The sequence below is a fragment of the Salvia splendens genome, chromosome 13 (genome assembly GCF_004379255.2).
Source record: "Salvia splendens isolate huo1 chromosome 13, SspV2, whole genome shotgun sequence".
NCBI lineage: Eukaryota > Viridiplantae > Streptophyta > Magnoliopsida > Lamiales > Lamiaceae > Salvia > Salvia splendens.
Window position 1 is genome coordinate 4,466,499 of NC_056044.1, and position 27,900 is coordinate 4,494,398.

At 44.5% G+C, this 27,900-nt stretch overlaps 2 protein-coding genes across 2 annotated transcripts; both read right to left on the reverse strand.

The window, feature by feature from the left end:
- Positions 1–2,166: 2,166 nt before the first annotated feature.
- Positions 2,167–3,646, reverse strand: LOC121760150. The gene is made up of 3 exons (XM_042155769.1): positions 3,514–3,646; positions 2,843–2,987; positions 2,167–2,732 (listed from the first exon to the last, which is right to left on the reverse strand). Exons 1-3 carry the CDS (start codon positions 3,545–3,547, stop codon positions 2,549–2,551), a joined length of 363 nt encoding a protein of 120 aa, XP_042011703.1. The 5' UTR covers positions 3,548–3,646; the 3' UTR covers positions 2,167–2,548.
- Positions 3,469–5,875, reverse strand: LOC121760149 (rac-like GTP-binding protein 5). The gene is made up of 7 exons (XM_042155768.1): positions 5,504–5,875; positions 5,283–5,370; positions 4,828–4,937; positions 4,653–4,716; positions 4,139–4,203; positions 3,970–4,035; positions 3,469–3,745 (listed from the first exon to the last, which is right to left on the reverse strand). The coding sequence occupies exons 1-7, from the start codon at positions 5,654–5,656 to the stop codon at positions 3,647–3,649; spliced, it is 645 nt and encodes a 214-aa protein (XP_042011702.1). The 5' UTR covers positions 5,657–5,875; the 3' UTR covers positions 3,469–3,646.
- Positions 5,876–27,900: the final 22,025 nt, after the last annotated feature.

Here is a 27,900-nt window from a genome sequence, read left to right on the forward strand (position 1 = left end):
TTTATCCTCCTACTCCCACCTGCAATGGGCGCCCTAAGGCGCGCCCATGAATTTTCATTTCATTTCATTTATAGAAAATTTAAATAACACACAAAATTGGGAAAAACTTCATTTCGTTTATAGAAATTAATACATTACAATACGAATTAAAAAAATACGCAAACTCAGCGACGGCAGTTACGGGCCCACACTTCTTCAATCATGTCGTTCATGAGCTGAACATGGTCTTGTTGGTTGCGCATTGAGACCTGGCTAGCTAGAACCTCATTGAAGCCAGGCGGTAATCCTCTAGCAGGGGGCTCGGTCGCCGTGCTGGACGAGCTAGATGCACCGTCATCATCGTTCCAGTCGGTGATGCTCTCACCCTCATGCTCGACTATCATGTCGTGCATGATTATGCACGCGTACATGACATCGGAGATGACTTTCTTGAACCAGAGACGAGCCGGCCCTTTCACAATTGTCCACCGTGCTTGGAGCACCAAATGCCCGCTCGACATCCTTCCGCGCCGACTCCTGCTTTTGGGCAAATAAAGCCATCTTCTCACCAATTGGGCAGCTGATCGTCTTCAGAAAAACAGGCCACCGTGGGTATATGCCATCGGCCAAGTAGTACCCCATGTGGTGTTGGCGCATGTTGGCAGTGAACTCGATGGCCGGGCCGTTGCCATTGCATTGCTCGGTGAAGAGGGTGGATGAGTTGAGGACGTTAATGTCGTTGTTCAACCCGGCTACGCCGAAGTAAGCATGCCAGATCCAGAGCCGATGGTCAGCGACGGCTTCGAGGATCATCGCCGGGTGGCTGCCCTTGTATCCACTTGTGAATTGGCCTCTCTACGCCGTCAGACAATTCTTCCACTGCCAGTGCATACAGTCGATGCTCCCTAGCATCCCAGGAAAGCTGTACGCCGTCTCGTGCATCTTCATCAGGCCCTGGCAATCAGCGGCAGTCGACTTGCGCAAATATGTGTCGCCGTAGGCCTCCATAACTCCCCTACAAAATCTCTTCAGGCACTCCCGGCCTGTTGTCTCCCCGACGTGGAGGTACTCGTCGAAAATGTTCGCTGTGGTGCCGTAGGCCAACTGACGGAGTGCAGACGTACACTTTTGCAACGGTGAAAAGTCGGGTCTGCCGATACTATCTTCCCGATACGTGAAGTATTCATCACGTAATGACAACGTCCGGACAATCCTGAGAAAAAGGTAACGCGGTATTCTAAACCGACGGCGGAAAACAGTCTCTCCCCACCGTGGTTGATCGGAAAAATAGTCTGCAATCAGACGCTCGTGAGCTGCAGCGCGGTAGCGTCGGACAGAATTCCGACGTCGAATAGGCCTGTGGATCTGCTCCGCCGCCGCCGCCGCCTCCGTCGCCGCCGCTGCAGCTGCCGCATCGCGCTGCATTTGGGCTAAGCATTCCGCCATGGCCTCTTCAACGGCTGCATCTAAGGCTTCCGAGGTGGACGAGGTCGAACTACCCGACTCCGAGGAGCTAGAACTAGTGGCGTCATCGTCGTTGTTCATTTTGGTATTTGAGAGAGGTAGAAATGTGAGAGATGAGCGAAATGAGAGAGGTGAGATGTTCGTACGAACAAGTGAATGAGAAACGAGGTTTAAATAGCCATAAAAATGCGTGCCATCGTCCGCCGATCCCACAATGGCGTGGACGATAGGCCATCGTCCGCGCCATAGGGCGCACCCTATGGATCGGCCGCGGACGAAAGGGACGGACGATGGCGGGCACCCACAATGGGAGCATCGTCCGTGCCCGAGGACGATGGACGCCATAGGGCGTGCCATCGGGCGCCCCATTGCGGGTGCCCTTAGTGAAAAGTAGTGTCCATTTACCAAAATATATATAAAAAGAAAGTATAGTGAACAACATTTCACGGACGGACTAAAATAGACAAAATTGGACAAAATCTATATAGGAAAAAGTAATGGCGTTAGTGATTTTAGAGGAATGTACTAATTTGAAAACTAATCAAAATTTTATATGATAACTTTAATTTTTTTTTACTAAATTGAAATATTGATGAAATATTTTGTATGTATGACGTAATTATCCCTATAAATGACTATCAGAACAGTAACCATCCCTTGTTCTTTTTTTTAAATAAATAAGTTTTCATGTAAATATAATTCATATTTAACAAATATTGTTGAACATTCTAATTTTTTATTACTCATATCATCTTCGTCTTATTCTAAATAACATATTTCCTTCTCTTTTTTTGGATGTCACACTCTAATTGACATATTTTTTTAAAATAAAAATATCATTATTTCTATTTTATTTTCTTTCTTAGTAGTACTTTGTTTTTTTCTTTGCCACTGGTGAGAAAGTTTCGGCATAGTCTACGCCGTATGTCTGGGTGTACCCTTTCGCCACAAGTCTGGCTTTGTAGCGATCTATTGTGCCATCTGGTTTCCGTTTGATCGTAAACACCTATCTACATCCCACAGTCTTTGCATCATCTGGTAGCTTGCCTTTCACCCATGTATTATTCTTCAACAAGGCCTTCATTTCAGTAAACATCGCCTCTCGTCAATGCTCATGCCTCATGGCTTCCTCCGCTGTTTGTGGGATTTCCTCTTCTTCATATAGTGCCGCCTCAAAGGCTCGGGCCATCTTGGTCAGATTGCCTTGCACAAAGTTTGTCACCCCGTGTCTGCTCTTCTTTCCAATTTTCTCAGGTGAGTACCGTTTTGGTGGCACTCCCCGTGTACTCCTATATGGAAGCTTGTACTGTCATGTATCACTATCAATGGTGTTGTCTTCTTCTGTGCCAACAAGATTAGTGGTAACTGAATTCTCATCAGAGTTTGAGTCTAGAGTTACCTCGGATATCGTCTGAGGATGATCAGAAGGTGATGATGGATGAGATGACTCAGGTGGAGATGAGACATGCTCGGCGGTAGTGACGACCACTGGTTCGGTTGGTTCCTCGAGATCGGGAAAAGAGGTTTATTTTTATTCACTTCGACTGATTTACATAGATACAAGGATTATATAAGATTAGGAGTATCCACGTAAGGAAACCCTAATTAGCATAATTACATTGATTTGATATATTCTAAGTATGGTATAGAATAAATCAATATCCTCTGATCGTGATCTTCCGTGATTTCTTCTAACAATTGTGATTTTCCGTGATTTCTTCTAACATATCTAGTTTGCTGCACCCAGCAGTTTATGAGTTTTGTGTATATAATGATTGGATCATCGTTGATAATAGGCCAAAAAAAATTTAGGTGTATTGTATTATCTAATACTAGTAAAAGCGGATATTGAAAGATTTGTGCACAAAGTTAAAATATTAGATTTTACTTAATTAATAGTTAAACAATAAATTAATTGAAGTTATATTTTTGTCTAAATATTTTCAGCTGCGTATCAATGATGAAAAAACTAGTAACATCATATACACATAATAGTTAATGCATACATATAGATATATAGGGGTGTAATAAAAAAAACCAAACAAGCTTCTTAGAAAGAGAGATGAATACCAGCATGTGTTATCACAAGGGAGCTAGAAAGCATTAGCAAGAAGAAAACAATAGTAGAACATATCACATCCTTTGTGCTACACCAAAAGCATAGATGGTTCTGAATTTGAGTTTCAGCAGTGCTTCTCCGTTGTCAAAGTAGGCGACACGATGTATACCTTCTCTTGTGTTTCTTGAGTTTAGGTGGCCGCAGAACTACTTTTATCGCTGCATCAAACACACCCTTCACATTCTGCATCACAAAAAAAACAGACCTTTCTGTAATGCCCATTTAAATTCATGTGTTGTGTGTGCCTAATATTAGGGTGGTTCACATATTTCTTTTAAGATTGTAGACTGAATGAAGGCATAAGAGATTTGTTTCATTTCATAGCTATCATTTATAATCACTCAGACAAAATACAGCATCAAAATGTTATGACAAAGACATTCAAGACTTATAAGGAGATAGCAAACCTGCTGTGTCTTGGCACTGCATTCGATATAGGCCACCGCTCCAATTTGCTTTCTGAGCTCTTCACCCTAAAAACAAAGAGTGAAATGATAACTTAGTAGTGAAGCACTAAAGTGAAGATGTAGGAACTCAACCAGCTGAAGGTAAAGCGCGTTGAGCGAGACTATATACCTGTTCTGTCGAAATAGTGCTTGCCCCCGGATAATCCTTTTTGAATTGTTTGTCCTCTCTTAGATCTGTATGGTGATCAAATAGTCATACTTGAGGAATTCAAACTACAATGTCACACTTATTGCTATAGTCAAGCCTAGCACCATGACATTGAGTATTAATATGATATTGCATCTTTACTCTTTTACTAATTATTTTGCTACATCAATTGATGCTACACTTCTCTAATGTGTAAAGTTAGGTAGACATTTGCCAATTTTTTTGGTTTCTTTTCAAAAGAGATGTAAGCATAGAAAGGAAAGGAAGGAAAGACAGTGGGAATTCATAACAGGAAAAGGAAAAGGTTTAGAGGCTAATTGCTTTCCAATTCAACATTTCAAAAAAAATAATGTGGGAACCTACCCAAGATACAAAACACAAAAAAGGAGAAGACTTTAAGGGAAAGCAAAGTAACACAATGAGCAAAAAGTATTTTTGAAATGAAATGCAATCAAGTGAAATGAAGAACTCTCACCTAGCTTTGTCCCCACAAGAACAATGGGTACTGAGGGGGCATAGTGCCGCAACTCCGGGACCCACTTCACCAACAAGAAGCAGAAAGCAAAAAGAATCCATGGGGGAAAAAAGTTAGTAACTGACAATGGATTGTGTTGTTGGGAGATGAAGGAGGGAGGTAAGAGATTTTTTACTTTCTTTGAAATGTTTTCAAAGCTTGGCCTACTTATGAGAGAGAAAGCCAGGAGGAACACATCTGCCCCTCTGTAACTGAGAGGCCTCAATCTGTTGTAGTCTTCTTGGCCTGATATATCAAGATAATTAGTTTACCAAACAAAAGAGAAAAAGGCCTCATTCTTGCACATGCCCTTTTCATGAATTCCTCCATCTTTTAGGAAAAGTAAAGATCCCTTCTTTTTTCTTTTTTATGAATGAACTTTAAACATGGACAATGATGCTTGTGCTTCAAGATTTGGAAGGCAAATCAAACATTCAAGATCAGTTTTTTATGGGAGAAAGTATGTATGAAATCAAGGCTTGTATGTTCAAATCAAGCAAAAGGTAGTCAAGTGAATAACACATCAAACAATTATAAAAAATGCAAACACAACCAAACAATGATGGAATCAATTTGTGTATGTGATCATACCAGCAGTATCCCACAAGCCAAGATTCACAGTCTGCCCATCAACACTCACATTTGCACTGAAATTATCAAACACAGTAGGCACATAATCCTGAAACAAGAAAAGTAATGAGAGAGTGAAAGAGCCATTATCCATACATCAAGAAAGCACTCACAAACAAAAGTGAAACTGCAATCCCAAGTGAAATGAGAAAAGCCCCTTTGATTACTACTACTACACTTACCGTTGGGAAAGTGTTGCTGGTGTAGGAGATGAGAAGGCATGTCTTCCCAACTGCACCATCACCAACAGTGACACATTTGATGAATTTGGTGGCTGTGGCATTTGCATTTGCAGCAGCGCCACCACTACTTGTAGTACTATTATTAGCACTCATTCTCACTACATATCAAAAATCAGCAAATGGGATTTTCAAGAACCTGCTGTGGATTCAGAGAGTGGATGTGTGGGAGAATTTTGAAGTAATGAAATGAAAGATTCCCTTTTTCATTCTCACTATGTTTTGGGGTACTAATTAGGTGACGCCATGGGAGTATTTGAGAGAGGATGGAAGTGGAGGGGACATAAAGGGGGGGGGGGGGGGCAAAAGCAAAGCTATAGATTTTGTTGAGAATGAGCAAGAAAGTTATGGTTTTTTTCACTTTATTTTGAGCTCTAGGAGGGGGAAAAATGAGTGTGGCTGTGAGTGGGTATATTCTTTTCTTTAACAACTTCAAATTAGAGTATGCAATTTGAGAAGCTTGAACAATAGTTAGAGAAAAGAAAAAAGAAGAGAAAATTGTACAAGTAGATTTTGAGAGTCTAGTGCATGCATTAGAGCATGCACAGTAGGAGAGGGGCCGGACCGCGTCTCCAGTGGTGCAGTACGGCCCGGAGTGTTACAAGTACTGGGAGTCCGGCCCAAACTTGTCTTCTTGTGAGCAAAGTGCATGCACATAGTCATTGATTTATAAATTGAATTTGACCAAACTAGATGCGTTTTCTAGCAAACTGACCTTTATTTTTTAGTATTTGTTGATTTCTCTAATGTTTTGTATTATCCGTTCAAGTTTATTCAATAAATTTGAAACTGTTTTCAAATTGAATCATTTTCTTTTTCTCTAACATCATTTGCGCCCAACCACAAATTTCAACCACAGCTCTATGCCTCTATATATTTTCACCACCCATACACATTTGAAATTTCTGCCCCGATAATTTTTTTTTAATTTCATCATTTTTTTATGAATCTCACTTTGTTTTGAAAATTTTAAAGTGAGATCTCGAGACTAGATCTCCATGATTAAACTCTCCACCAAATTATTGATCTTATTAGGGCATCAGCAGTGCGGCGCCCTAAGGCGCGCCACGTCATCAGTTTTATCCTCCTACCTCCCCACCTGTAGTGGGGCGCCCTATGGCGCGCCACATCATCATTTTATTATTTTGTTTAATTAATTTAAATATTTTCAAATAACAAGTAACGAGTAAATAAAAAACGTCTACATAACAAATGGCGACGCATTAATAAAAAAAAGTTACACCATTCAACTTACAAAAAAAAACAACTAAGTCGGTGCAATTCCCAACTTCCGACGCAGCTCATCGATTAATGCCCGGAGATATTCGGCTTCGTCGGGGTCGGTACACTTCTTGAGGGCCTTGTGCGTCTGCAATAACGTCCTCGCCATCGACGTTGTTGCCAACGACTCAAACGCGGTGGTCGTCTGGGTTGGGAGCGTTTCCGGGAACGAAGATGGGTTTGCAGCGGTCGAGGATGAGGTCGCGGCCGCCTTCCCCTTGGCCTTCGCAGCCTTGACGCCGGGAAGACACCGGTGTGCCAAACTCCCTTCATCCACGTACGTCCGATTGAGGTCAACCGGGTGATTGCCGCTGCCGCTGCTCGTGTAATCACCAGCTTCGGTGGTCTTCGTCCTCTTCGGCGCACCAGTGTGCAGAATTCCACCTTGGAACTTCTGCTTGTCCCTCAAGAGCGCCCCGATGGCCTCGTGCTTGAAGTCGCCGTATATCGACCGGTACGACAGCAGCGCTTTAGCGCGCACGTCGCTCAAGCTCTCGCCGCTCCCCTGTGCCCGCGTGAACTTCTCGAACTCCGCCGCGTACAAGTTCACTTGCTTCTTCACTTGATCCCAGTGCTTGCGGAGTTGCTCACGTTTGCGCTTGTACGCGGTCGGCAGCTTGGCCTCATTGTAGAGGCCGGCGATGCGCTCCCAGTACGCGCCCTGCCTCTGGTTGTTCGTGAAAATCGGGTCTTTCGATATATCTACCCAACACCGGGCCATGACTTATCTTTATTTTACCCAATTAATACCCGCAAGTGTACGGGGTTATCGTAGCAAATAGCAAGCAAGAGTATATCGTATCCCACAGAGACAATTAAGTGTAAACCTAAGTACCACGAACAAACTTCAACTACTATCCAGACAATCAGAAATTTGGTTTTGAAACTAACAACTACTAAAAGCATGTAAATTCGGAGAATAAAATAGAACACTTAAACACGAAAGCAATTAAGAAAGCTGTGTAAGATGGTGGAGAAATATGCAGAATTCAAGGATCCGATGCACAACTCATAGCCTAACCCAATTGAAATCGATTTACCATTTAAAGTCTCTAGAATTATTGAATCAATCACAGTTGTAGATTAAACCCCCTCCCGAGGTGAGAAACCTGTAGATTAAGTGTAATAATTGAAGTCCCCTTCTAATTCTTAGACCTAACTCCCAATGGATCGATAAGATAACGGATTCCACTCAAAACCTCAACTCTCCCGAGTTCTATTGAATTAAGGTGTGAATTACTCTTCTTTCAAGATTAATTATTTCATCTCCCGATTACTCTAAGAAATCCTACACTCCCAATTGGTGATCAAGCAATTGTTAGGAAAAGCACAAGAATAAATCAAATAATTACAAGAGCAAGATAAAAACGAAATCAATTGGATTGAAACTATAAGTCAATGCATCTTCACCAAGAATCCCACATAAAACGTTTAGTTACTCATGTTCAAGGTAGAAAACAAATAAAAACTAAAGAAAACAACGGAATTCATTATACGGATTACAATTGGCGGAGGAATCGAAGCTTGAATCTTCAATCTTCTTCCAAGAGTGCTTCAGAGAGAGAAAGAGTGTATTTTCGCCGCTGCTATTCAATGAAATCGAGTGCCCTAGCTCTTGCCTCTTTTTATTCCTTCAAAAATCGCGTCTGGAGACTTTAAAAATCGCCAGTTCATCGGACCCGGCCGGGTGGAATTATTGTACAGCAAATTCACCGTGAAACTCTCTGGAGTCTCCGCCTTATAAAGTTTCCACCCTGCCGGGTGGAATTATTACAAAGGAAATTCACCCGGCTGGGTCACTCTCGCCCGGTAGTTTCTGGTCTTTAACCGGCTTATCTCTTCCACCCGGCCTGGTGGCTTTTCAGCCACATATACTCACCCGACCGGGTGGACCCTTTTTTTGTTCCAATTTCGCCTATTTTTGCCTGAAACACTCAACAAACACGTGAACTCCGAAACATAGAGTAATTGGCTGGAAATCACACTTTTGAGCACAAAAACTCAACAATTAGGCGCATCAACATACCAATCACGACACTATAAATACGAGTTTGTCAGGCCAAAATAAGGGTTTCGTCGTCGGTGTAGTTCGTACGGCCGAGGGCGTACTCATCGCAATTTTCGGGAGGTGGCAACTTCTGCGCCCGCTGCCGGTTCCGCTTCTTTTTGGCTGGGGCGGAAGCGGTCGCGGCGAGTTCGGGATCGGCCGCTGCTGCGTCACGGCGGGAGGGAGCGCTTGGTCAGTTTGGAGACGACTATATGTCAGAAAACCCGTACGATTCCGTACTGAAATCGGGATCGTACTGGGTGTCGGCGTCGAACGAACGATATTCGCCGGGTTCTGTACCCGGCCAACGCGCCTCTCCGCTAAACATAGGACTATTGGGACTTGAATCCATTTCGTGGTAATTATGTAAATGTAATAAGTTTCGAAAGTGAAATCGTGAAATGAAATTACAAATGAACTCTATTTATAAAAAAACGAAACCGCATGTCATCGTCCGCGTCGATCGTCCGCGTAGCCCACAGTGGGCCGGATGATGGCCTATCGTCCGCGGCCATCGTCCGCGTAGGCCGCAATGGGGCGGACGATGGGCATCGTCCGCGCTATACTCCGCGCCCTTAGTATAGAGCGCGACGATCGTCCGCGGCCTATGTCACGCACCCGCAATAGGGCGGACGATGGCGGGCGCGGGCGTGTCATCGTCCGCCTCATTGCGGATGGCCTTAGCTCTATTGGCACAGGAAAATAACATATCTGTGCAAATCTACGACTCTTCATATTGATTAATAAGAAATAAACCCAAATAAATTACTGCGTTTCTACAAAACAGGTCAAAGCAAAAGAAAACTAACAGGAAACTACACAAAACTATTTTGTGCGAATATATATACATATATATATATATATGTAAAAGTCGAGTTATAGAGAAATTATTTTCTAAAAACTGATCTCGAAACATGGAATTGCTTGCACAAATCTTTTTGGAATTTTGTATCATCGTGTAAAAGCCAGTGTGATGGAATGTGCATTAATTAGAAGAAAAAAAATACGTAAAAAATGCCACTTAGTAGATAAAGTGAGTATTTTAGGATGTTAAATTTTGTGTTAATAAATATAACTACAAGTCATTTTAGTGGCTCAATAAAAATAAAATTATTCGTCACTTTTTTGGCATCTAGATATTTTATTTGGCTACTTAAATGTAGAATCTAGTCAACACTCAGTCACTAATCTAGTAATCTAGATAGTTATTACTACTATCCATTGTTTTCTTGTTATTGCTTTGTTGTTTCTATATAATATATAGAGAGAGTTTTTTTTAGAGATATTTATAAAACTGTCATTTTAAGTTAAAAATTATAATTTAACTAAAATTGCTTACTGATGAATCGGCGAATTTTTAATGGTGATGAATGCAGGAAAATGCAGATCACGACACAGAGATTTTACGTGGTTCGATTTACTGAGGTAAATCTATGTCCACGGGAAGAAAAGAGGGCAGAGTTGTATTGCTTGATCTGTTTTCTTACAGCTTACAATACAGACTTGCTATTTGATCTTTTATCTCTAGAGAGCGAGGGAGTCTAACCCTATCTATCTGATCTAGGTTCTATTTATACATTGAACCAAGATCGTGGCATGCAGCACCATTTACTAGGTAGTGGATGTCGTGGAGATCGTGGCGATCTTGCATGGGTCCACTATCCTGCATGAGTTAATGACTGCTTGACACCACTAAATAGATCGTGGGTGTAGTGGAGGTGGAAATCCTGCATGAGTCCACTATCTCCTAGTTCGGTCGAATACTGAGACCGAACTGCTGAATTATTGCCGAGCAGCTTTTGCCGATCTGGGAGTAGAGCTTGATGCCGACCTGAGAGCAGAGTTTGATTGGTTGGCTTTTACCGAGCTGTAGGCTGGGGCCGAACTCTTTAGTCATGCCGAACTGAACTCTTTAGTCATGCCGAACTGATACTCTTTCTTGGGCTTTAGGCTGATGGGCTTTACTGCTGTTGGGCTTGTTTAGTACGTACTCCATCACTACCCCCCCCCCGAAAAGCGAAGTGAATCACTTCGGCATTCTGGATAAAGGTACGGGGTAAGTTGATGTTTGTCCTCGGTCTGATGAAGTGAACTCTTCTTTGACCGGACTTGGTTTGTGTCCTAATTTGGCGAGTTTTATCGCTCGGATCGGACTTTCCGTTGTCCTAATTTGGGGATCGGACTTTCCCTTGTCCTAATTCGGCGAGTTTTATCGCGTGGATCGGACTTTTGTTGCAGTTCGTTTCAGACGAAGTGCTTGATTTTTAAGCCGAATTGTGGTCTTGTATCCTCTTTAGAAGCTTGGACTTCACAATCGTTGGCTTATTGCAGTTCGTTTCAGACGAAGTGCTTGTTTAAGCTGAATTGTGGTCTTGTATCCTCTTTAGAAGCTTTGACTCACAATCGTTGGCTTATTGCAGCTCGTTTTAGACGAACTGCTTGTTTAAGCTGAATTGTGGTCTTGTATCCTCTTTAGAAGCTTTGACTCACAATCGTTGGCTTGTATATGTTCTAAGAAGGGGATCAGCCTTCGAAGAACAAGATACCTCAGTAACATTTGTAAGAGACGACACGCACATAGACAGACAAAACGCACATAGACAAAACGCACATAGACAAAACAAAGACCAAGCAAACCAAAGAAAGCACATTGACCGAACAGGACTCAAGACTGACTGACCGGACTGTCTCTTACAAATGGAACTTCTTGAGGTTGGAAATGTGCCATGTTCGGGGTACCTGTTCTCCTGACATGTGAGCCAATTTGTAAGACCCTTTGCCGAGGACTTCTGACACCCGATACGGACCTTCCCATGTGGGTTCGAGCTTGCCCAGCTTTTCTGCTCGGCTTACTTCGTTGTTTCTCAAGACGAGATCTCCCACTTGAAATTGCAGCTTCTTCACCCTTTGGTTATAATACCGGGCTACTTGCTCCTTGTACTTGGCTGCTTTTATGCATGCCAATTCTCTTCTTTCTTCGGCAAGATCTAGCTCGGCTCTCAGTCCGTCGTCATTCATTTCTGCTGAGAAATTTAGAGTTCGGGGACTGGGTATGCCGATCTCCACCGGAATCACGGCTTCAGTGCCGTACACAAGACTGTACGGAGTTTCACCGTTGGAGGTTGTGGGTGTAGTTCGGTAGGACCATAGGACTTGAGGGAGATTTTCTACCCATTGTCCTTTGGCTTGTTCTAACCGAGCTTTTAACCCTTTCACCAGGATACGATTTGTTACCTCCGTTTGTCCGTTTGCTTGTGGATGAAAGACCGAAGTGAACCGTTGTTGAATATTCAGCTCTTGGCACCAATTCTTGAACGTCTTGTCGGTGAACTGAGTCCCGTTATCCGAGATGAGGATGTGAGGTATGCCAAATCGGCACACTATGTTCTTCCAGACGAAGTCCAATGCCTTTGAGCTCGTTATCGTAGCTAATGGTTCAGCCTCCACCCACTTCGTGAAGTAGTCCACGGCAACGATAAGGAATTTCATTTGCCGAGGAGCTTGAGGAAGTGGTCCCACTATGTCTATGCCCCATTGCATGAAAGGCCAAGGGCTTTGCATAGTGTATAGATCGGTCTGCGGCATCCTTGGGACATTTGCATGAATTTGGCACTTCGTACACTTCTTGACGAGCTGCACTGCCTCTTGTACCATGGTTGGCCAATAATATCCCCATCTCAGAACTTTTTTAGCTAAAGCTCTGGCTCCGATGTGGCTACCGCACGATCCTTCATGAACTTCTCTGAGGATGTAGTCCGTCTCTTCTGGTCCTACGCACCGCAATAACGGCTGGAGGTAAGACTTTCTAAAGAGGACTCCTTCATGAAGTTCGTACCGAAGTGCTCGGCACGTGATCTTCCGAGCTTCTCTCTTATCCTCGGGCAATTGTCCTTGATCCAGATACTGCAAGATCGGCGTCATCCAGTTCGGCGAGCTGGATACTGAATGTACCTCGGCTTCATCAATGCTTCGATGCATTAATTCTTCCGCCTTTGAGCTCGGATCTGAGGCCAACTTACTTAAGGTATCTGCTCGGCTATTTTCCGCTCTGGGAATGCGGATTATCCGAAAATAGGAGAAACTTCGGCTGATGCTTTGCGCTTTGTCCAAATACTTCTTCATTCTCTCGTCACGAGCTTCACTTGTACCCAACATGTGATTTACTATGACTTGTGAATCACAATGGACTTTGAGAGATTTGACGAGCAGACTTTGCGCTAACTGGAGTCCGGCCAGGAGGGCTTCGTACTCGGCTTCATTATTAGTAGTGGGGAATAGAAACCGAAGTGAGTAGGTTACCTCGTGTCCGTCGGGAGCGACAAGTAAAATACCAGCTCCACTTCCCATCTTGTTTGAAGCTCCATCTACGAATCCGCTCCAGCAGTCCGGCGGCTCTACTTCGGATTCCAAGGGCTGTGCTAGTTCGGCATTGGCAGAATTTTTCTGTTCGGCAATGACAGGGATTGCTTGATCGAACTTGGCCTCTGCAAGAAAATCTGCCAAGGCTTGTCCCTTGATGGCTTTTCGAGGTAGGTACTCGATTGAGTGTTCTCCCAGCTCTATGGCCCATTTGGCGATTCTGCCTGATGCTTCTGGCTTGGTCAAAACTTGCCGAAGAGGCAGATCGGTTAAGACGCATACCTTGTGAGCATAGAAGTATGGCCGCAGTCTCCTTGCTGCATTTACTAACGCCAGAGCAATTTTTTCCAGAGGTTGATACCTTGTTTCTGGACCTCTTAATGCTCGGCTTGTAAAGTAGATGGGAAACTGCTTTAGGCCTTCTTCTCGTACAAGCACCGCGCTAATGGTTTGATCGGATGCCGCTAAGTATAAGAAAATCACTTCGGCATCTGTTGGAGCAGAGAGAATTGGAAGCTCGGCTAAATAACTTTTGAGCTCGTCAAAAGCCTTTTTCTGCTCGGCTCCCCACTCAAACTTTGGTGCCTTTTTTAATACTTTGAAGAACGGCAGTTGCTTTTCGGCTGCTTGGGAAAGGAATCGATTCAGTGCGGCTAGACATCCGGTTAGCCTTTGCACGTCATGTATGGACTTCGGCATTGCCATGTTCTGAACGACTTGAACTTTTGAGGGGTTTGCCTTGAGTCCGTCCTTTGAAACCCAACAACCTAGAAATTTTCCCGAATCTACCAAAAAGGTACATTTTTGGGGGTTGAGTTTGAGGTTGGCTTTTCGGAGCACGTCGAGAGTGGATTTGAGGTTGTCTTCGTACTCCGAAGTGCTTTTGCTTTTGACAACTATGTCGTCGACATACACTTCAACCTGTTTTCCGATTAGGTGCCGAAAAAGCTTGTCTACCATCCTTTGATAAGTGGCTCCGGCATTCTTTAAACCGAATGGCATCTTTTTATAAGCGAAAATGCCGAAATCGGTAATGAAAGCTGTTTTCGGAGCGTCACTCTCATCCATCAACACTTGGTGATATCCTTTGTATAAATCAAGAAAACAGAAAATTTCGAAGCCGATCAAAGCTTCTACTTTTTTATCTATATTCGGAAGGGGATAGCAATCTTTAGGACAGTGCTTGTTTAGATCGGTAAAATCTATGCACATCCGCCATCCTCCTTCTTTTTTCTTGATCATCACAGGATTGGCCACCCAAGAAGGATATTTCACCTCGAATAGTACATCCGCTTTTAGTAATTGGCGGACTTCGTCATGGATGACTTGGCTTCTTTCTGCCGCAAAGAGTCTTTGCTTCTGTTTTACTGGCCGGATTGAAGGATCAATATTTAATCGATGAGTGATTACCTCGGGGGGCACTCCGGTCATGTCCATCGGAGACCATGCAAAGACATCTTTGTACTCCTTGAGGAGCTGAATGGTCTTTTTCCGGAGTAGAGGCGTTCCTGCGAAGCCGATCTTGACCGTTCTGGATGGATCATCTTCGTATAACTGAACGGTCATTGAGTTCGGCTCTGAAGTGACTTCGGTCATCTCGCTTGCCTCTGACTCCGGTTGCTGTGATTGCTATGCTTGATGGTGCCGAACTGATTGCTCGGCACTTTTAAGCGCAATCTGCAGACATTCTTTTGCTCTCTTTTGATCACCTCGGATGACCGCTATCCCACCTTTAGTGGGGATCTTGATGGTGAGGTGATAAGTAGAGCAAACGGCCCGAACTGTGTTGAGCCAGTCTCTCCCCAGGATGATGTTGTACGGGGACCGAGCTTTCACCACAAAGAACTCGATCATCGTATTGGAGCTTGTAGGCGCTTTTCCCACCGTGATCGGAAGGCTGATAATACCTTCAGGGCGGGTGTCCTCCTGGGCGAAACTTTTCAGAGGAAGTGGAGCCGGACTGAGCCGAGCTGGATCCACTTCCATTTTATCGAAACATTCTTTAAAAAGAATGCTGACTGACGCTCCTGTATCCACAAATACTCTGTGGATCAGTTTGTTTGCCACTCCGGCTTGAATGACAATAGCGTCTTGGTGAGGAGAGATGGCTGGGACGGGATCGGCATCTGAAAATGTAATCACTTCGTCTTTCTTCAGCCTTTTATGTGTTGGCTCCTCTTGATTGGAACCTCTGCGTTCTGCTTTTAGAGACGACTTAGTCTTCCCGGCAGGGAGAGCATCAATAGTCTGGATTACTCCATCATATTGCGGCTCGTCGTCGTCTTCGGGATCCTCATGCCTTTTCGGATCCTGAGGATTGCAGTTCGCACCTCTCTGCCTTTTGTTCTTTTTCGGCTGCTTGCTTTGGTATTCTTTTAACGTTCCTGTTTTCACAAGAACATCAATACCTGCAGCCAAATTTCGGCACTCCTCGGTATCGTGACCGTGGGCTTGATGGAAGGAGCAATATTGATCCTGAGGTCGCCGCGCGGCTGATTTCGTCATCCGCTTTGGTTTTTCGAACATATCGGAATGTAGTTCGAAAATTTCCGCTCTTGACTTGTTTAATGGTACGAACTGAGCGGGCGGCTTCTCAGGATTGAGACGTGGCCCCAATCTGCCTTGTACCGGTGCCCTTTGAATTCTTTCAAAAGGAGTTCGGCGAGGAAGCACCTGGCCGCTTTGATCGGGCTTCTTTTTCTCTTCTCGGGATGAGCTGTCTAAAGATCGTTTTCGACGGTCTGCCTCATCCGCACGGGAAAACTGGTCCGCAATGTCCCACATTTCTTGAGCTGTTTGCGGACCGCACTCCACGAGCTTTCTGTAGAGAGCTCCGGGCAGGATTCCATTTTGGAATGCCGAAATGACAAGTAGATCGTTGAGATCATCTACTTGTAGGCATTCCTTGTGGAATCTCGTCATGAAGTCGCTGATCTTTTCGTCGCGACCTTGACGTATAGAAAGCAGCTGAGCCGAAGTGATCCGGGCTTCCGCTTTCTGAAAGAACCTCCTGTGGAAAGCATCCATTAGATCTCGGTAGGATCTAATGCTGCCTTGAGGAAGGCTGTCGAACCACCTTCTGGCGTTCCCGATGAGCAGCTCGGGGAACAGCTTGCACATATGGACCTCATTGAGCCCCTGGTTCGCCATATTATACTGATAGCGTCCCAGGAAGTCATGAGGATCCACCAACCCGTCATAAGTCATTGACGGTGTCCGGTAGTTCCGCGGCAAAGGAGTTCGGGTGATATCGTCCGAGAACGGAGTCTTTAATGCTCCGTACATGGCGAACCCGACATCTCTTCGGTACGGAGGAGATGGAGTTCTCCTGTGGTTCCGGTACCGAGGAGGAACAGGAACATGTCGGGGTTGAGGATTCTTTCTCCTGGAAGACACGTCACTACTGCGGTAGTGACTTTCATGTCTGGATGAGGAGGGAGAATCCGCCGTTGTCTTCTCCGGCTGTTGGCTCTTCTGCAGGAAGGTTAAGAACTCCTCCTGCTTCTCGGCCAAGAACAGCTTGACAGCTTCATTTAAATCGGGCTGCTGGGAAGACTCGGTGCGATGACTCCTGGAGTGGCTTGTTCCTTCTTCGTGAGAACCGGAGGTAGATGTCTCCCGAGGCCGTTTTTCAGACCTGCGAGCTGGACTAGCTTCCTCACGGTTATCACGAACGGTATTACGGGTAGTATGTGATCTGGTATGCATTTTTTTTTGGGGTGGAAAAAGGGTCAAAAATTCGCTTTATCACAAATTTGGTTCTCTGTTTCCCACAGACGGCGCCAGTGATGAATCGGCGAATTTTTGATGGTGATGAATGCAGGAAAATGCAGATCACGACACAGAGATTTTACGTGGTTCGATTTACTGAGGTAAATCTACGTCCACGGGAAGAAAAGAGGGCAGAGTTGTATTGCTTGATCTGTTTTCTTACAGCTTACAATACAGACTTGCTATTTGATCTTTTATCTCTAGAGAGCGAGGGAGTCTAACCCTATCTATCTGATCTAGGTTCTATTTATACATTGAACCAAGATCGTGGCATGCAGCACCATTTACTAGGTAGTGGATTGATGAATCGGCGAATTTTTGATGGTGATGAATGCAGGAAAATGCAGATCACGACACAGAGATTTTACGTGGTTCGATTTACTGAGGTAAATCTACGTCCACGGGAAGAAAAGAGGGCAGAGTTGTATTGCTTGATCTGTTTTCTTACAGCTTACAATACAGACTTGCTATTTGATCTTTTATCTCTAGAGAGCGAGGGAGTCTGACCCTATCTATCTGATCTAGGTTCTATTTATACATTGAACCAAGATCGTGGCATGCAGCACCATTTACTAGGTAGTGGATGTCGTGGAGATCGTGGCGATCTTGCATGGGTCCACTATCCTGCATGAGTTAATGACTGCTTGACACCACTAAATAGATCGTGGGTGTAGTGGAGGTGGAAATCCTGCATGAGTCCACTATCTCCTAGTTCGGTCGAATACTGAGACCGAACTGCTGAATTATTGCCGAGCAGCTTTTGCCGATCTGAGAGTAGAGCTTGATGCCGACCTGAGAGCAGAGTTTGATTGGTTGGCTTTTACCGAGCTGTAGGCTGGGGCCGAACTCTTTAGTCATGCCGAACTGAACTCTTTAGTCATGCCGAACTGATACTCTTTCTTGGGCTTTAGGCTGATGGGCTTTACTGCTGTTGGGCTTGTTTAGTACGTACTCCATCACTACCCCCCCCGAAAAGCGAAGTGAATCACTTCGGCATTCTGGATAAAGGTACGGGGTAAGTTGATGTTTGTCCTCGGTCTGATGAAGTGAACTCTTCTTTGACCGGACTTGGTTTGTGTCCTAATTTGGCGAGTTTTATCGCTCGGATCGGACTTTCCGTTGTCCTAATTTGGGGATCGGACTTTCCCTTGTCCTAATTCGGCGAGTTTTATCGCGTGGATCGGACTTTTGTTGCAGTTCGTTTCAGACGAAGTGCTTGATTTTTAAGCCGAATTGTGGTCTTGTATCCTCTTTAGAAGCTTGGACTTCACAATCGTTGGCTTATTGCAGTTCGTTTCAGACGAAGTGCTTGTTTAAGCTGAATTGTGGTCTTGTATCCTCTTTAGAAGCTTTGACTCACAATCGTTGGCTTATTGCAGCTCGTTTTAGACGAACTGCTTGTTTAAGCTGAATTGTGGTCTTGTATCCTCTTTAGAAGCTTTGACTCACAATCGTTGGCTTGTATATGTTCTAAGAAGGGGATCAGCCTTCGAAGAACAAGATACCTCAGTAACATTTGTAAGAGACGACACGCACATAGACAGACAAAACGCACATAGACAAAACGCACATAGACAAAACAAAGACCAAGCAAACCAAAGAAAGCACATTGACCGAACAGGACTCAAGACTGACTGACCGGACTGTCTCTTACAAATGGAACTTCTTGAGGTTGGAAATGTGCCATGTTCGGGGTACCTGTTCTCCTGACATGTGAGCCAATTTGTAAGACCCTTTGCCGAGGACTTCTGACACCCGATACGGACCTTCCCATGTGGGTTCGAGCTTGCCCAGCTTTTCTGCTCGGCTTACTTCGTTGTTTCTCAAGACGAGATCTCCCACTTGAAATTGCAGCTTCTTCACCCTTTGGTTATAATACCGGGCTACTTGCTCCTTGTACTTGGCTGCTTTTATGCATGCCAATTCTCTTCTTTCTTCGGCAAGATCTAGCTCGGCTCTCAGTCCGTCGTCATTCATTTCTGCTGAGAAATTTAGAGTTCGGGGACTGGGTATGCCGATCTCCACCGGAATCACGGCTTCAGTGCCGTACACAAGACTGTACGGAGTTTCACCGTTGGAGGTTGTGGGTGTAGTTCGGTAGGACCATAGGACTTGAGGGAGATTTTCTACCCATTGTCCTTTGGCTTGTTCTAACCGAGCTTTTAACCCTTTCACCAGGATACGATTTGTTACCTCCGTTTGTCCGTTTGCTTGTGGATGAAAGACCGAAGTGAACCGTTGTTGAATATTCAGCTCTTGGCACCAATTCTTGAACGTCTTGTCGGTGAACTGAGTCCCGTTATCCGAGATGAGGATGTGAGGTATGCCAAATCGGCACACTATGTTCTTCCAGACGAAGTCCAATGCCTTTGAGCTCGTTATCGTAGCTAATGGTTCAGCCTCCACCCACTTCGTGAAGTAGTCCACGGCAACGATAAGGAATTTCATTTGCCGAGGAGCTTGAGGAAGTGGTCCCACTATGTCTATGCCCCATTGCATGAAAGGCCAAGGGCTTTGCATAGTGTATAGATCGGTCTGCGGCATCCTTGGGACATTTGCATGAATTTGGCACTTCGTACACTTCTTGACGAGCTGCACTGCCTCTTGTACCATGGTTGGCCAATAATATCCCCATCTCAGAACTTTTTTAGCTAAAGCTCTGGCTCCGATGTGGCTACCGCACGATCCTTCATGAACTTCTCTGAGGATGTAGTCCGTCTCTTCTGGTCCTACGCACCGCAATAACGGCTGGAGGTAAGACTTTCTAAAGAGGACTCCTTCATGAAGTTCGTACCGAAGTGCTCGGCACGTGATCTTCCGAGCTTCTCTCTTATCCTCGGGCAATTGTCCTTGATCCAGATACTGCAAGATCGGCGTCATCCAGTTCGGCGAGCTGGATACTGAATGTACCTCGGCTTCATCAATGCTTCGATGCATTAATTCTTCCGCCTTTGAGCTCGGATCTGAGGCCAACTTACTTAAGGTATCTGCTCGGCTATTTTCCGCTCTGGGAATGCGGATTATCCGAAAATAGGAGAAACTTCGGCTGATGCTTTGCGCTTTGTCCAAATACTTCTTCATTCTCTCGTCACGAGCTTCACTTGTACCCAACATGTGATTTACTATGACTTGTGAATCACAATGGACTTTGAGAGATTTGACGAGCAGACTTTGCGCTAACTGGAGTCCGGCCAGGAGGGCTTCGTACTCGGCTTCATTATTAGTAGTGGGGAATAGGAACCGAAGTGAGTAGGTTACCTCGTGTCCGTCGGGAGCGACAAGTAAAATACCAGCTCCACTTCCCATCTTGTTTGAAGCTCCATCTACGAATCCGCTCCAGCAGTCCGGCGGCTCTACTTCGGATTCCAAGGGCTGTGCTAGTTCGGCATTGGCAGAATTTTTCTGTTCGGCAATGACAGGGATTGCTTGATCGAACTTGGCCTCTGCAAGAAAATCTGCCAAGGCTTGTCCCTTGATGGCTTTTCGAGGTAGGTACTCGATTGAGTGTTCTCCCAGCTCTATGGCCCATTTGGCGATTCTGCCTGATGCTTCTGGCTTGGTCAAAACTTGCCGAAGAGGCAGATCGGTTAAGACGCATACCTTGTGAGCATAGAAGTATGGCCGCAGTCTCCTTGCTGCATTTACTAACGCCAGAGCAATTTTTTCCAGAGGTTGATACCTTGTTTCTGGACCTCTTAATGCTCGGCTTGTAAAGTAGATGGGAAACTGCTTTAGGCCTTCTTCTCGTACAAGCACCGCGCTAATGGTTTGATCGGATGCCGCTAAGTATAAGAAAATCACTTCGGCATCTGTTGGAGCAGAGAGAATTGGAAGCTCGGCTAAATAACTTTTGAGCTCGTCAAAAGCCTTTTTCTGCTCGGCTCCCCACTCAAACTTTGGTGCCTTTTTTAATACTTTGAAGAACGGCAGTTGCTTTTCGGCTGCTTGGGAAAGGAATCGATTCAGTGCGGCTAGACATCCGGTTAGCCTTTGCACGTCATGTATGGACTTCGGCATTGCCATGTTCTGAACGACTTGAACTTTTGAGGGGTTTGCCTTGAGTCCGTCCTTTGAAACCCAACAACCTAGAAATTTTCCCGAATCTACCAAAAAGGTACATTTTTGGGGGTTGAGTTTGAGGTTGGCTTTTCGGAGCACGTCGAGAGTGGATTTGAGGTTGTCTTCGTACTCCGAAGTGCTTTTGCTTTTGACAACTATGTCGTCGACATACACTTCAACCTGTTTTCCGATTAGGTGCCGAAAAAGCTTGTCTACCATCCTTTGATAAGTGGCTCCGGCATTCTTTAAACCGAATGGCATCTTTTTATAAGCGAAAATGCCGAAATCGGTAATGAAAGCTGTTTTCGGAGCGTCACTCTCATCCATCAACACTTGGTGATATCCTTTGTATAAATCAAGAAAACAGAAAATTTCGAAGCCGATCAAAGCTTCTACTTTTTTATCTATATTCGGAAGGGGATAGCAATCTTTAGGACAGTGCTTGTTTAGATCGGTAAAATCTATGCACATCCGCCATCCTCCTTCTTTTTTCTTGATCATCACAGGATTGGCCACCCAAGAAGGATATTTCACCTCGAATAGTACATCCGCTTTTAGTAATTGGCGGACTTCGTCATGGATGACTTGGCTTCTTTCTGCCGCAAAGAGTCTTTGCTTCTGTTTTACTGGCCGGATTGAAGGATCAATATTTAATCGATGAGTGATTACCTCGGGGGGCACTCCGGTCATGTCCATCGGAGACCATGCAAAGACATCTTTGTACTCCTTGAGGAGCTGAATGGTCTTTTTCCGGAGTAGAGGCGTTCCTGCGAAGCCGATCTTGACCGTTCTGGATGGATCATCTTCGTATAACTGAACGGTCATTGAGTTCGGCTCTGAAGTGACTTCGGTCATCTCGCTTGCCTCTGACTCCGGTTGCTGTGATTGCTATGCTTGATGGTGCCGAACTGATTGCTCGGCACTTTTAAGCGCAATCTGCAGACATTCTTTTGCTCTCTTTTGATCACCTCGGATGACCGCTATCCCACCTTTAGTGGGGATCTTGATGGTGAGGTGATAAGTAGAGCAAACGGCCCGAACTGTGTTGAGCCAGTCTCTCCCCAGGATGATGTTGTACGGGGACCGAGCTTTCACCACAAAGAACTCGATCATCGTATTGGAGCTTGTAGGCGCTTTTCCCACCGTGATCGGAAGGCTGATAATACCTTCAGGGCGGGTGTCCTCCTGGGCGAAACTTTTCAGAGGAAGTGGAGCCGGACTGAGCCGAGCTGGATCCACTTCCATTTTATCGAAACATTCTTTAAAAAGAATGCTGACTGACGCTCCTGTATCCACAAATACTCTGTGGATCAGTTTGTTTGCCACTCCGGCTTGAATGACAATAGCGTCTTGGTGAGGAGAGATGGCTGGGACGGGATCGGCATCTGAAAATGTAATCACTTCGTCTTTCTTCAGCCTTTTATGTGTTGGCTCCTCTTGATTGGAACCTCTGCGTTCTGCTTTTAGAGACGACTTAGTCTTCCCGGCAGGGAGAGCATCAATAGTCTGGATTACTCCATCATATTGCGGCTCGTCGTCGTCTTCGGGATCCTCATGCCTTTTCGGATCCTGAGGATTGCAGTTCGCACCTCTCTGCCTTTTGTTCTTTTTCGGCTGCTTGCTTTGGTATTCTTTTAACGTTCCTGTTTTCACAAGAACATCAATACCTGCAGCCAAATTTCGGCACTCCTCGGTATCGTGACCGTGGGCTTGATGGAAGGAGCAATATTGATCCTGAGGTCGCCGCGCGGCTGATTTCGTCATCCGCTTTGGTTTTTCGAACATATCGGAATGTAGTTCGAAAATTTCCGCTCTTGACTTGTTTAATGGTACGAACTGAGCGGGCGGCTTCTCAGGATTGAGACGTGGCCCCAATCTGCCTTGTACCGGTGCCCTTTGAATTCTTTCAAAAGGAGTTCGGCGAGGAAGCACCTGGCCGCTTTGATCGGGCTTCTTTTTCTCTTCTCGGGATGAGCTGTCTAAAGATCGTTTTCGACGGTCTGCCTCATCCGCACGGGAAAACTGGTCCGCAATGTCCCACATTTCTTGAGCTGTTTGCGGACCGCACTCCACGAGCTTTCTGTAGAGAGCTCCGGGCAGGATTCCATTTTGGAATGCCGAAATGACAAGTAGATCGTTGAGATCATCTACTTGTAGGCATTCCTTGTGGAATCTCGTCATGAAGTCGCTGATCTTTTCGTCGCGACCTTGACGTATAGAAAGCAGCTGAGCCGAAGTGATCCGGGCTTCCGCTTTCTGAAAGAACCTCCTGTGGAAAGCATCCATTAGATCTCGGTAGGATCTAATGCTGCCTTGAGGAAGGCTGTCGAACCACCTTCTGGCGTTCCCGATGAGCAGCTCGGGGAACAGCTTGCACATATGGACCTCATTGAGCCCCTGGTTCGCCATATTATACTGATAGCGTCCCAGGAAGTCATGAGGATCCACCAACCCGTCATAAGTCATTGACGGTGTCCGGTAGTTCCGCGGCAAAGGAGTTCGGGTGATATCGTCCGAGAACGGAGTCTTTAATGCTCCGTACATGGCGAACCCGACATCTCTTCGGTACGGAGGAGATGGAGTTCTCCTGTGGTTCCGGTACCGAGGAGGAACAGGAACATGTCGGGGTTGAGGATTCTTTCTCCTGGAAGACACGTCACTACTGCGGTAGTGACTTTCATGTCTGGATGAGGAGGGAGAATCCGCCGTTGTCTTCTCCGGCTGTTGGCTCTTCTGCAGGAAGGTTAAGAACTCCTCCTGCTTCTCGGCCAAGAACAGCTTGACAGCTTCATTTAAATCGGGCTGCTGGGAAGACTCGGTGCGATGACTCCTGGAGTGGCTTGTTCCTTCTTCGTGAGAACCGGAGGTAGATGTCTCCCGAGGCCGTTTTTCAGACCTGCGAGCTGGACTAGCTTCCTCACGGTTATCACGAACGGTATTACGGGTAGTATGTGATCTGGTATGCATTTTTTTTTGGGGTGGAAAAAGGGTCAAAAATTCGCTTTATCACAAATTTGGTTCTCTGTTTCCCACAGACGGCGCCAGTGATGAATCGGCGAATTTTTGATGGTGATGAATGCAGGAAAATGCAGATCACGACACAGAGATTTTACGTGGTTCGATTTACTGAGGTAAATCTACGTCCACGGGAAGAAAAGAGGGCAGAGTTGTATTGCTTGATCTGTTTTCTTACAGCTTACAATACAGACTTGCTATTTGATCTTTTATCTCTAGAGAGCGAGGGAGTCTGACCCTATCTATCTGATCTAGGTTCTATTTATACATTGAACCAAGATCGTGGCATGCAGCACCATTTACTAGGTAGTGGATGTCGTGGAGATCGTGGCGATCTTGCATGGGTCCACTATCCTGCATGAGTTAATGACTGCTTGACACCACTAAATAGATCGTGGGTGTAGTGGAGGTGGAAATCCTGCATGAGTCCACTATCTCCTAGTTCGGTCGAATACTGAGACCGAACTGCTGAATTATTGCCGAGCAGCTTTTGCCGATCTGAGAGTAGAGCTTGATGCCGACCTGAGAGCAGAGTTTGATTGGTTGGCTTTTACCGAGCTGTAGGCTGGGGCCGAACTCTTTAGTCATGCCGAACTGAACTCTTTAGTCATGCCGAACTGATACTCTTTCTTGGGCTTTAGGCTGATGGGCTTTACTGCTGTTGGGCTTGTTTAGTACGTACTCCATCATGGATGTCGTGGAGATCGTGGCGATCTTGCATGGGTCCACTATCCTGCATGAGTTAATGACTGCTTGACACCACTAAATAGATCGTGGGTGTAGTGGAGGTGGAAATCCTGCATGAGTCCACTATCTCCTAGTTCGGTCGAATACTGAGACCGAACTGCTGAATTATTGCCGAGCAGCTTTTGCCGATCTGAGAGTAGAGCTTGATGCCGACCTGAGAGCAGAGTTTGATTGGTTGGCTTTTACCGAGCTGTAGGCTGGGGCCGAACTCTTTAGTCATGCCGAACTGAACTCTTTAGTCATGCCGAACTGATACTCTTTCTTGGGCTTTAGGCTGATGGGCTTTACTGCTGTTGGGCTTGTTTAGTACGTACTCCATCACTTACTTTATCATAATCTTAATTTTTCTCTTTCATGGGCTACTATATGATTAAGTAGGCCGGCTGTTTCATATTTGAAAGGTCAAAATAATTGTGAAGAATTTATTATCAATTTAAATATATAATAAATGACATTTAGATCATTGGAATTTATTTGAGAATATTAAAAGCCACAAGATCATGTATAAATTCCAATAGACTACTACCTTTGTGTTCAAGACAAGATGGCAGAAGAATGGGATGATAGTCCACAAACGAAAGAGGAAATTGTTGCATGCCTACTCCAAAAATACAAAGCTGCAATGAGATCCGAAAGAATTCTTATTGATACACTCACCAGTCAAGTCACCAGGCACTTTTTATATATGGCATTCTAGATTGAAACCTTCATTTGAAGAAAGAATTGTCAAATTGATGCACATGCCCAAAACTCCCTACTTACCAGACTTTAGATAGAATATATAATATTTTTCTACCGATTTATAATAAAGGAATTCAAAAGCTCAATGCTCAATCATAAATCGGGGCGGACATAAATTATTCTCCAATTATCTGAAAGATCTGGCGAGAATCACATTCTTGGACGGAATCTACGGCAACGACGGCTGTTACTGCTTTTCGTACATGATGAAAATACGAGCAATGAGCCTAGAATATTATTTGGCGTCGTCCGGGAGAGTAAATCGACAAAGTTCGGGGTTTGCATGTATTATTTAGCCTAATTAATATGTATCATATCGACTCTTGTAATGAACTTTTAAAATATTTCTAATTTGTTGGTCCAGTTATTTTATTTAATAGATGATTACCTTTTAATTTTGTTAATAAATAAATTTGATTATGTGTTTAATTTATTAAATTTTGTTGTTTAATAGAATTTTCTTACTTATTTATTGGACCAATTGATTTAATTGGTTTCACTTGAATAAATTACAGAATATATTGTGAATTTAATTAAAATACTAATTCAAGTAATATAAATAATAAAGAAATACACAGAATTAGACATAAATACATATTAGTAAATCCTAAAAAAGTCAAATGGTATGTTTAATAGTAGTATATTTTAATTTACAAAAGTTATGTAATTTAATGAAATAACTCATGTATTTAATATTTGAAGATAGAATACAAGTCTAGCTTCAATAAAACACTACTTCAGCTCCAATAAATAATACCACTGGGTGAATAGATATTTGAATGAATGCAAGCAAGATTTTTTTTTGTTTACGGTTCACATAGACCTATTGTAAAGCACTTTTTTGATATGAGCATATAAACAGATTTACAGCCAAGATTCAGGTAAAAAAAACCTCGACTATCAGTAAGGATTATCAAGTAGGCCGACCCAGTGTAAGATATCGAATACAGATCTAAAACCTCCAAAATAGAATAAGTGATCAATAAAGTAAAATTGATATTTGACTCATTTGTTGGTCATGATGAGTTATTTTAAAGTTAAGGGTTTAGGATTTAGAGCATCTGCAACGGTGGACGAATCGTCCGTGCCAGCGGCACGGAGGAGGTCGTCCGCTGGCACGGCGCTGCTCGATGCATCGAGCATGTCCGTGCCAACGAGTAGGTGACGTGGCGGCACACGATTGGGCAACGGCATAGCCGTTGCCTTTGGATATTTTTATTTTTTTAAAAAAAATTGGTATTTAATTTTAAAACTCGATAAAAAATAAAAAAAAAATCCAAATCCCAAAAATATGGCCGTTTTTTTGAAATTTTTTTATTTTTTTTTATTTTTCCCCCCCAAAATCATCTATAAATACACACATTCATCATCCATTTATCACATCAAATCATCTCTTATTCATCTCTCATTCATAATTCTCATACATACTATCTACACCTTCATCTCTCACTCAAAACCTCAAATGGATTTCACCCATCTTATGGCGGAAGCGGAGCACGAAGAACAAGAATACTACGAAGAACATCGTGCCGCTTACGAAGCATATGTCGCGGCGAATACCCCCGCTCCTCCTCCTCAACGAACTAGATCAACTCGCCGCTACATCCATCGTGACCGGGAGAGAGCCCACGAAAGGCTCGTTGCCGACTACTTTGCCGACCATCCGCGGTTTCCGACAGATTACTTCAGGCTCCGTTTTCGCATGTCAAAGCGCTTGTTTATGCGAATTGTCAACACATTGTCCGCACGTGTTGAATTCTTCCAAACAGGTCCAGAAGCAGCCGGCCGACAAAGTATCACGTCGTTGCAGAAGTGTACGTGTGCCATCCGACAACTCGCTACTGGGCAAACGACCGACCTCTTCGACGAATATTTGCATATCGGTGAGTCCACTGGAATCCTTTGTCTAAAAAATTTTTGCGAGGGCGTTCGTTCAGCTTTCGGTGATGAATTCCTTCGGGTACCCACCACCGATGATTGCCAACGGTTACTTCGTCTTCATGAATCAGTCCATGACTTTCCCGGAATGCTTGGCAACATTGACTGCATGCATTAGAGGTGGAAGAATTGCCCGACTGCTTGGAGGGGGCAACACCTAAGCGGTCACAAAGGCGGCGGCCCAACACTTATCCTTGAGGCGGTCGCCGACTACCGCCTATGGATTTGACATGCATATTTCGGCATTGCCGGATCCAACAACGACTTGAACATGCTCTATTCTTCACCACTCTTCAATGATGTGATGAATGGTGTAGCACCGACGATCGAATTTACCATCAACGGAAATATATACCACATGGGTTACTATCTCGCCGATGGT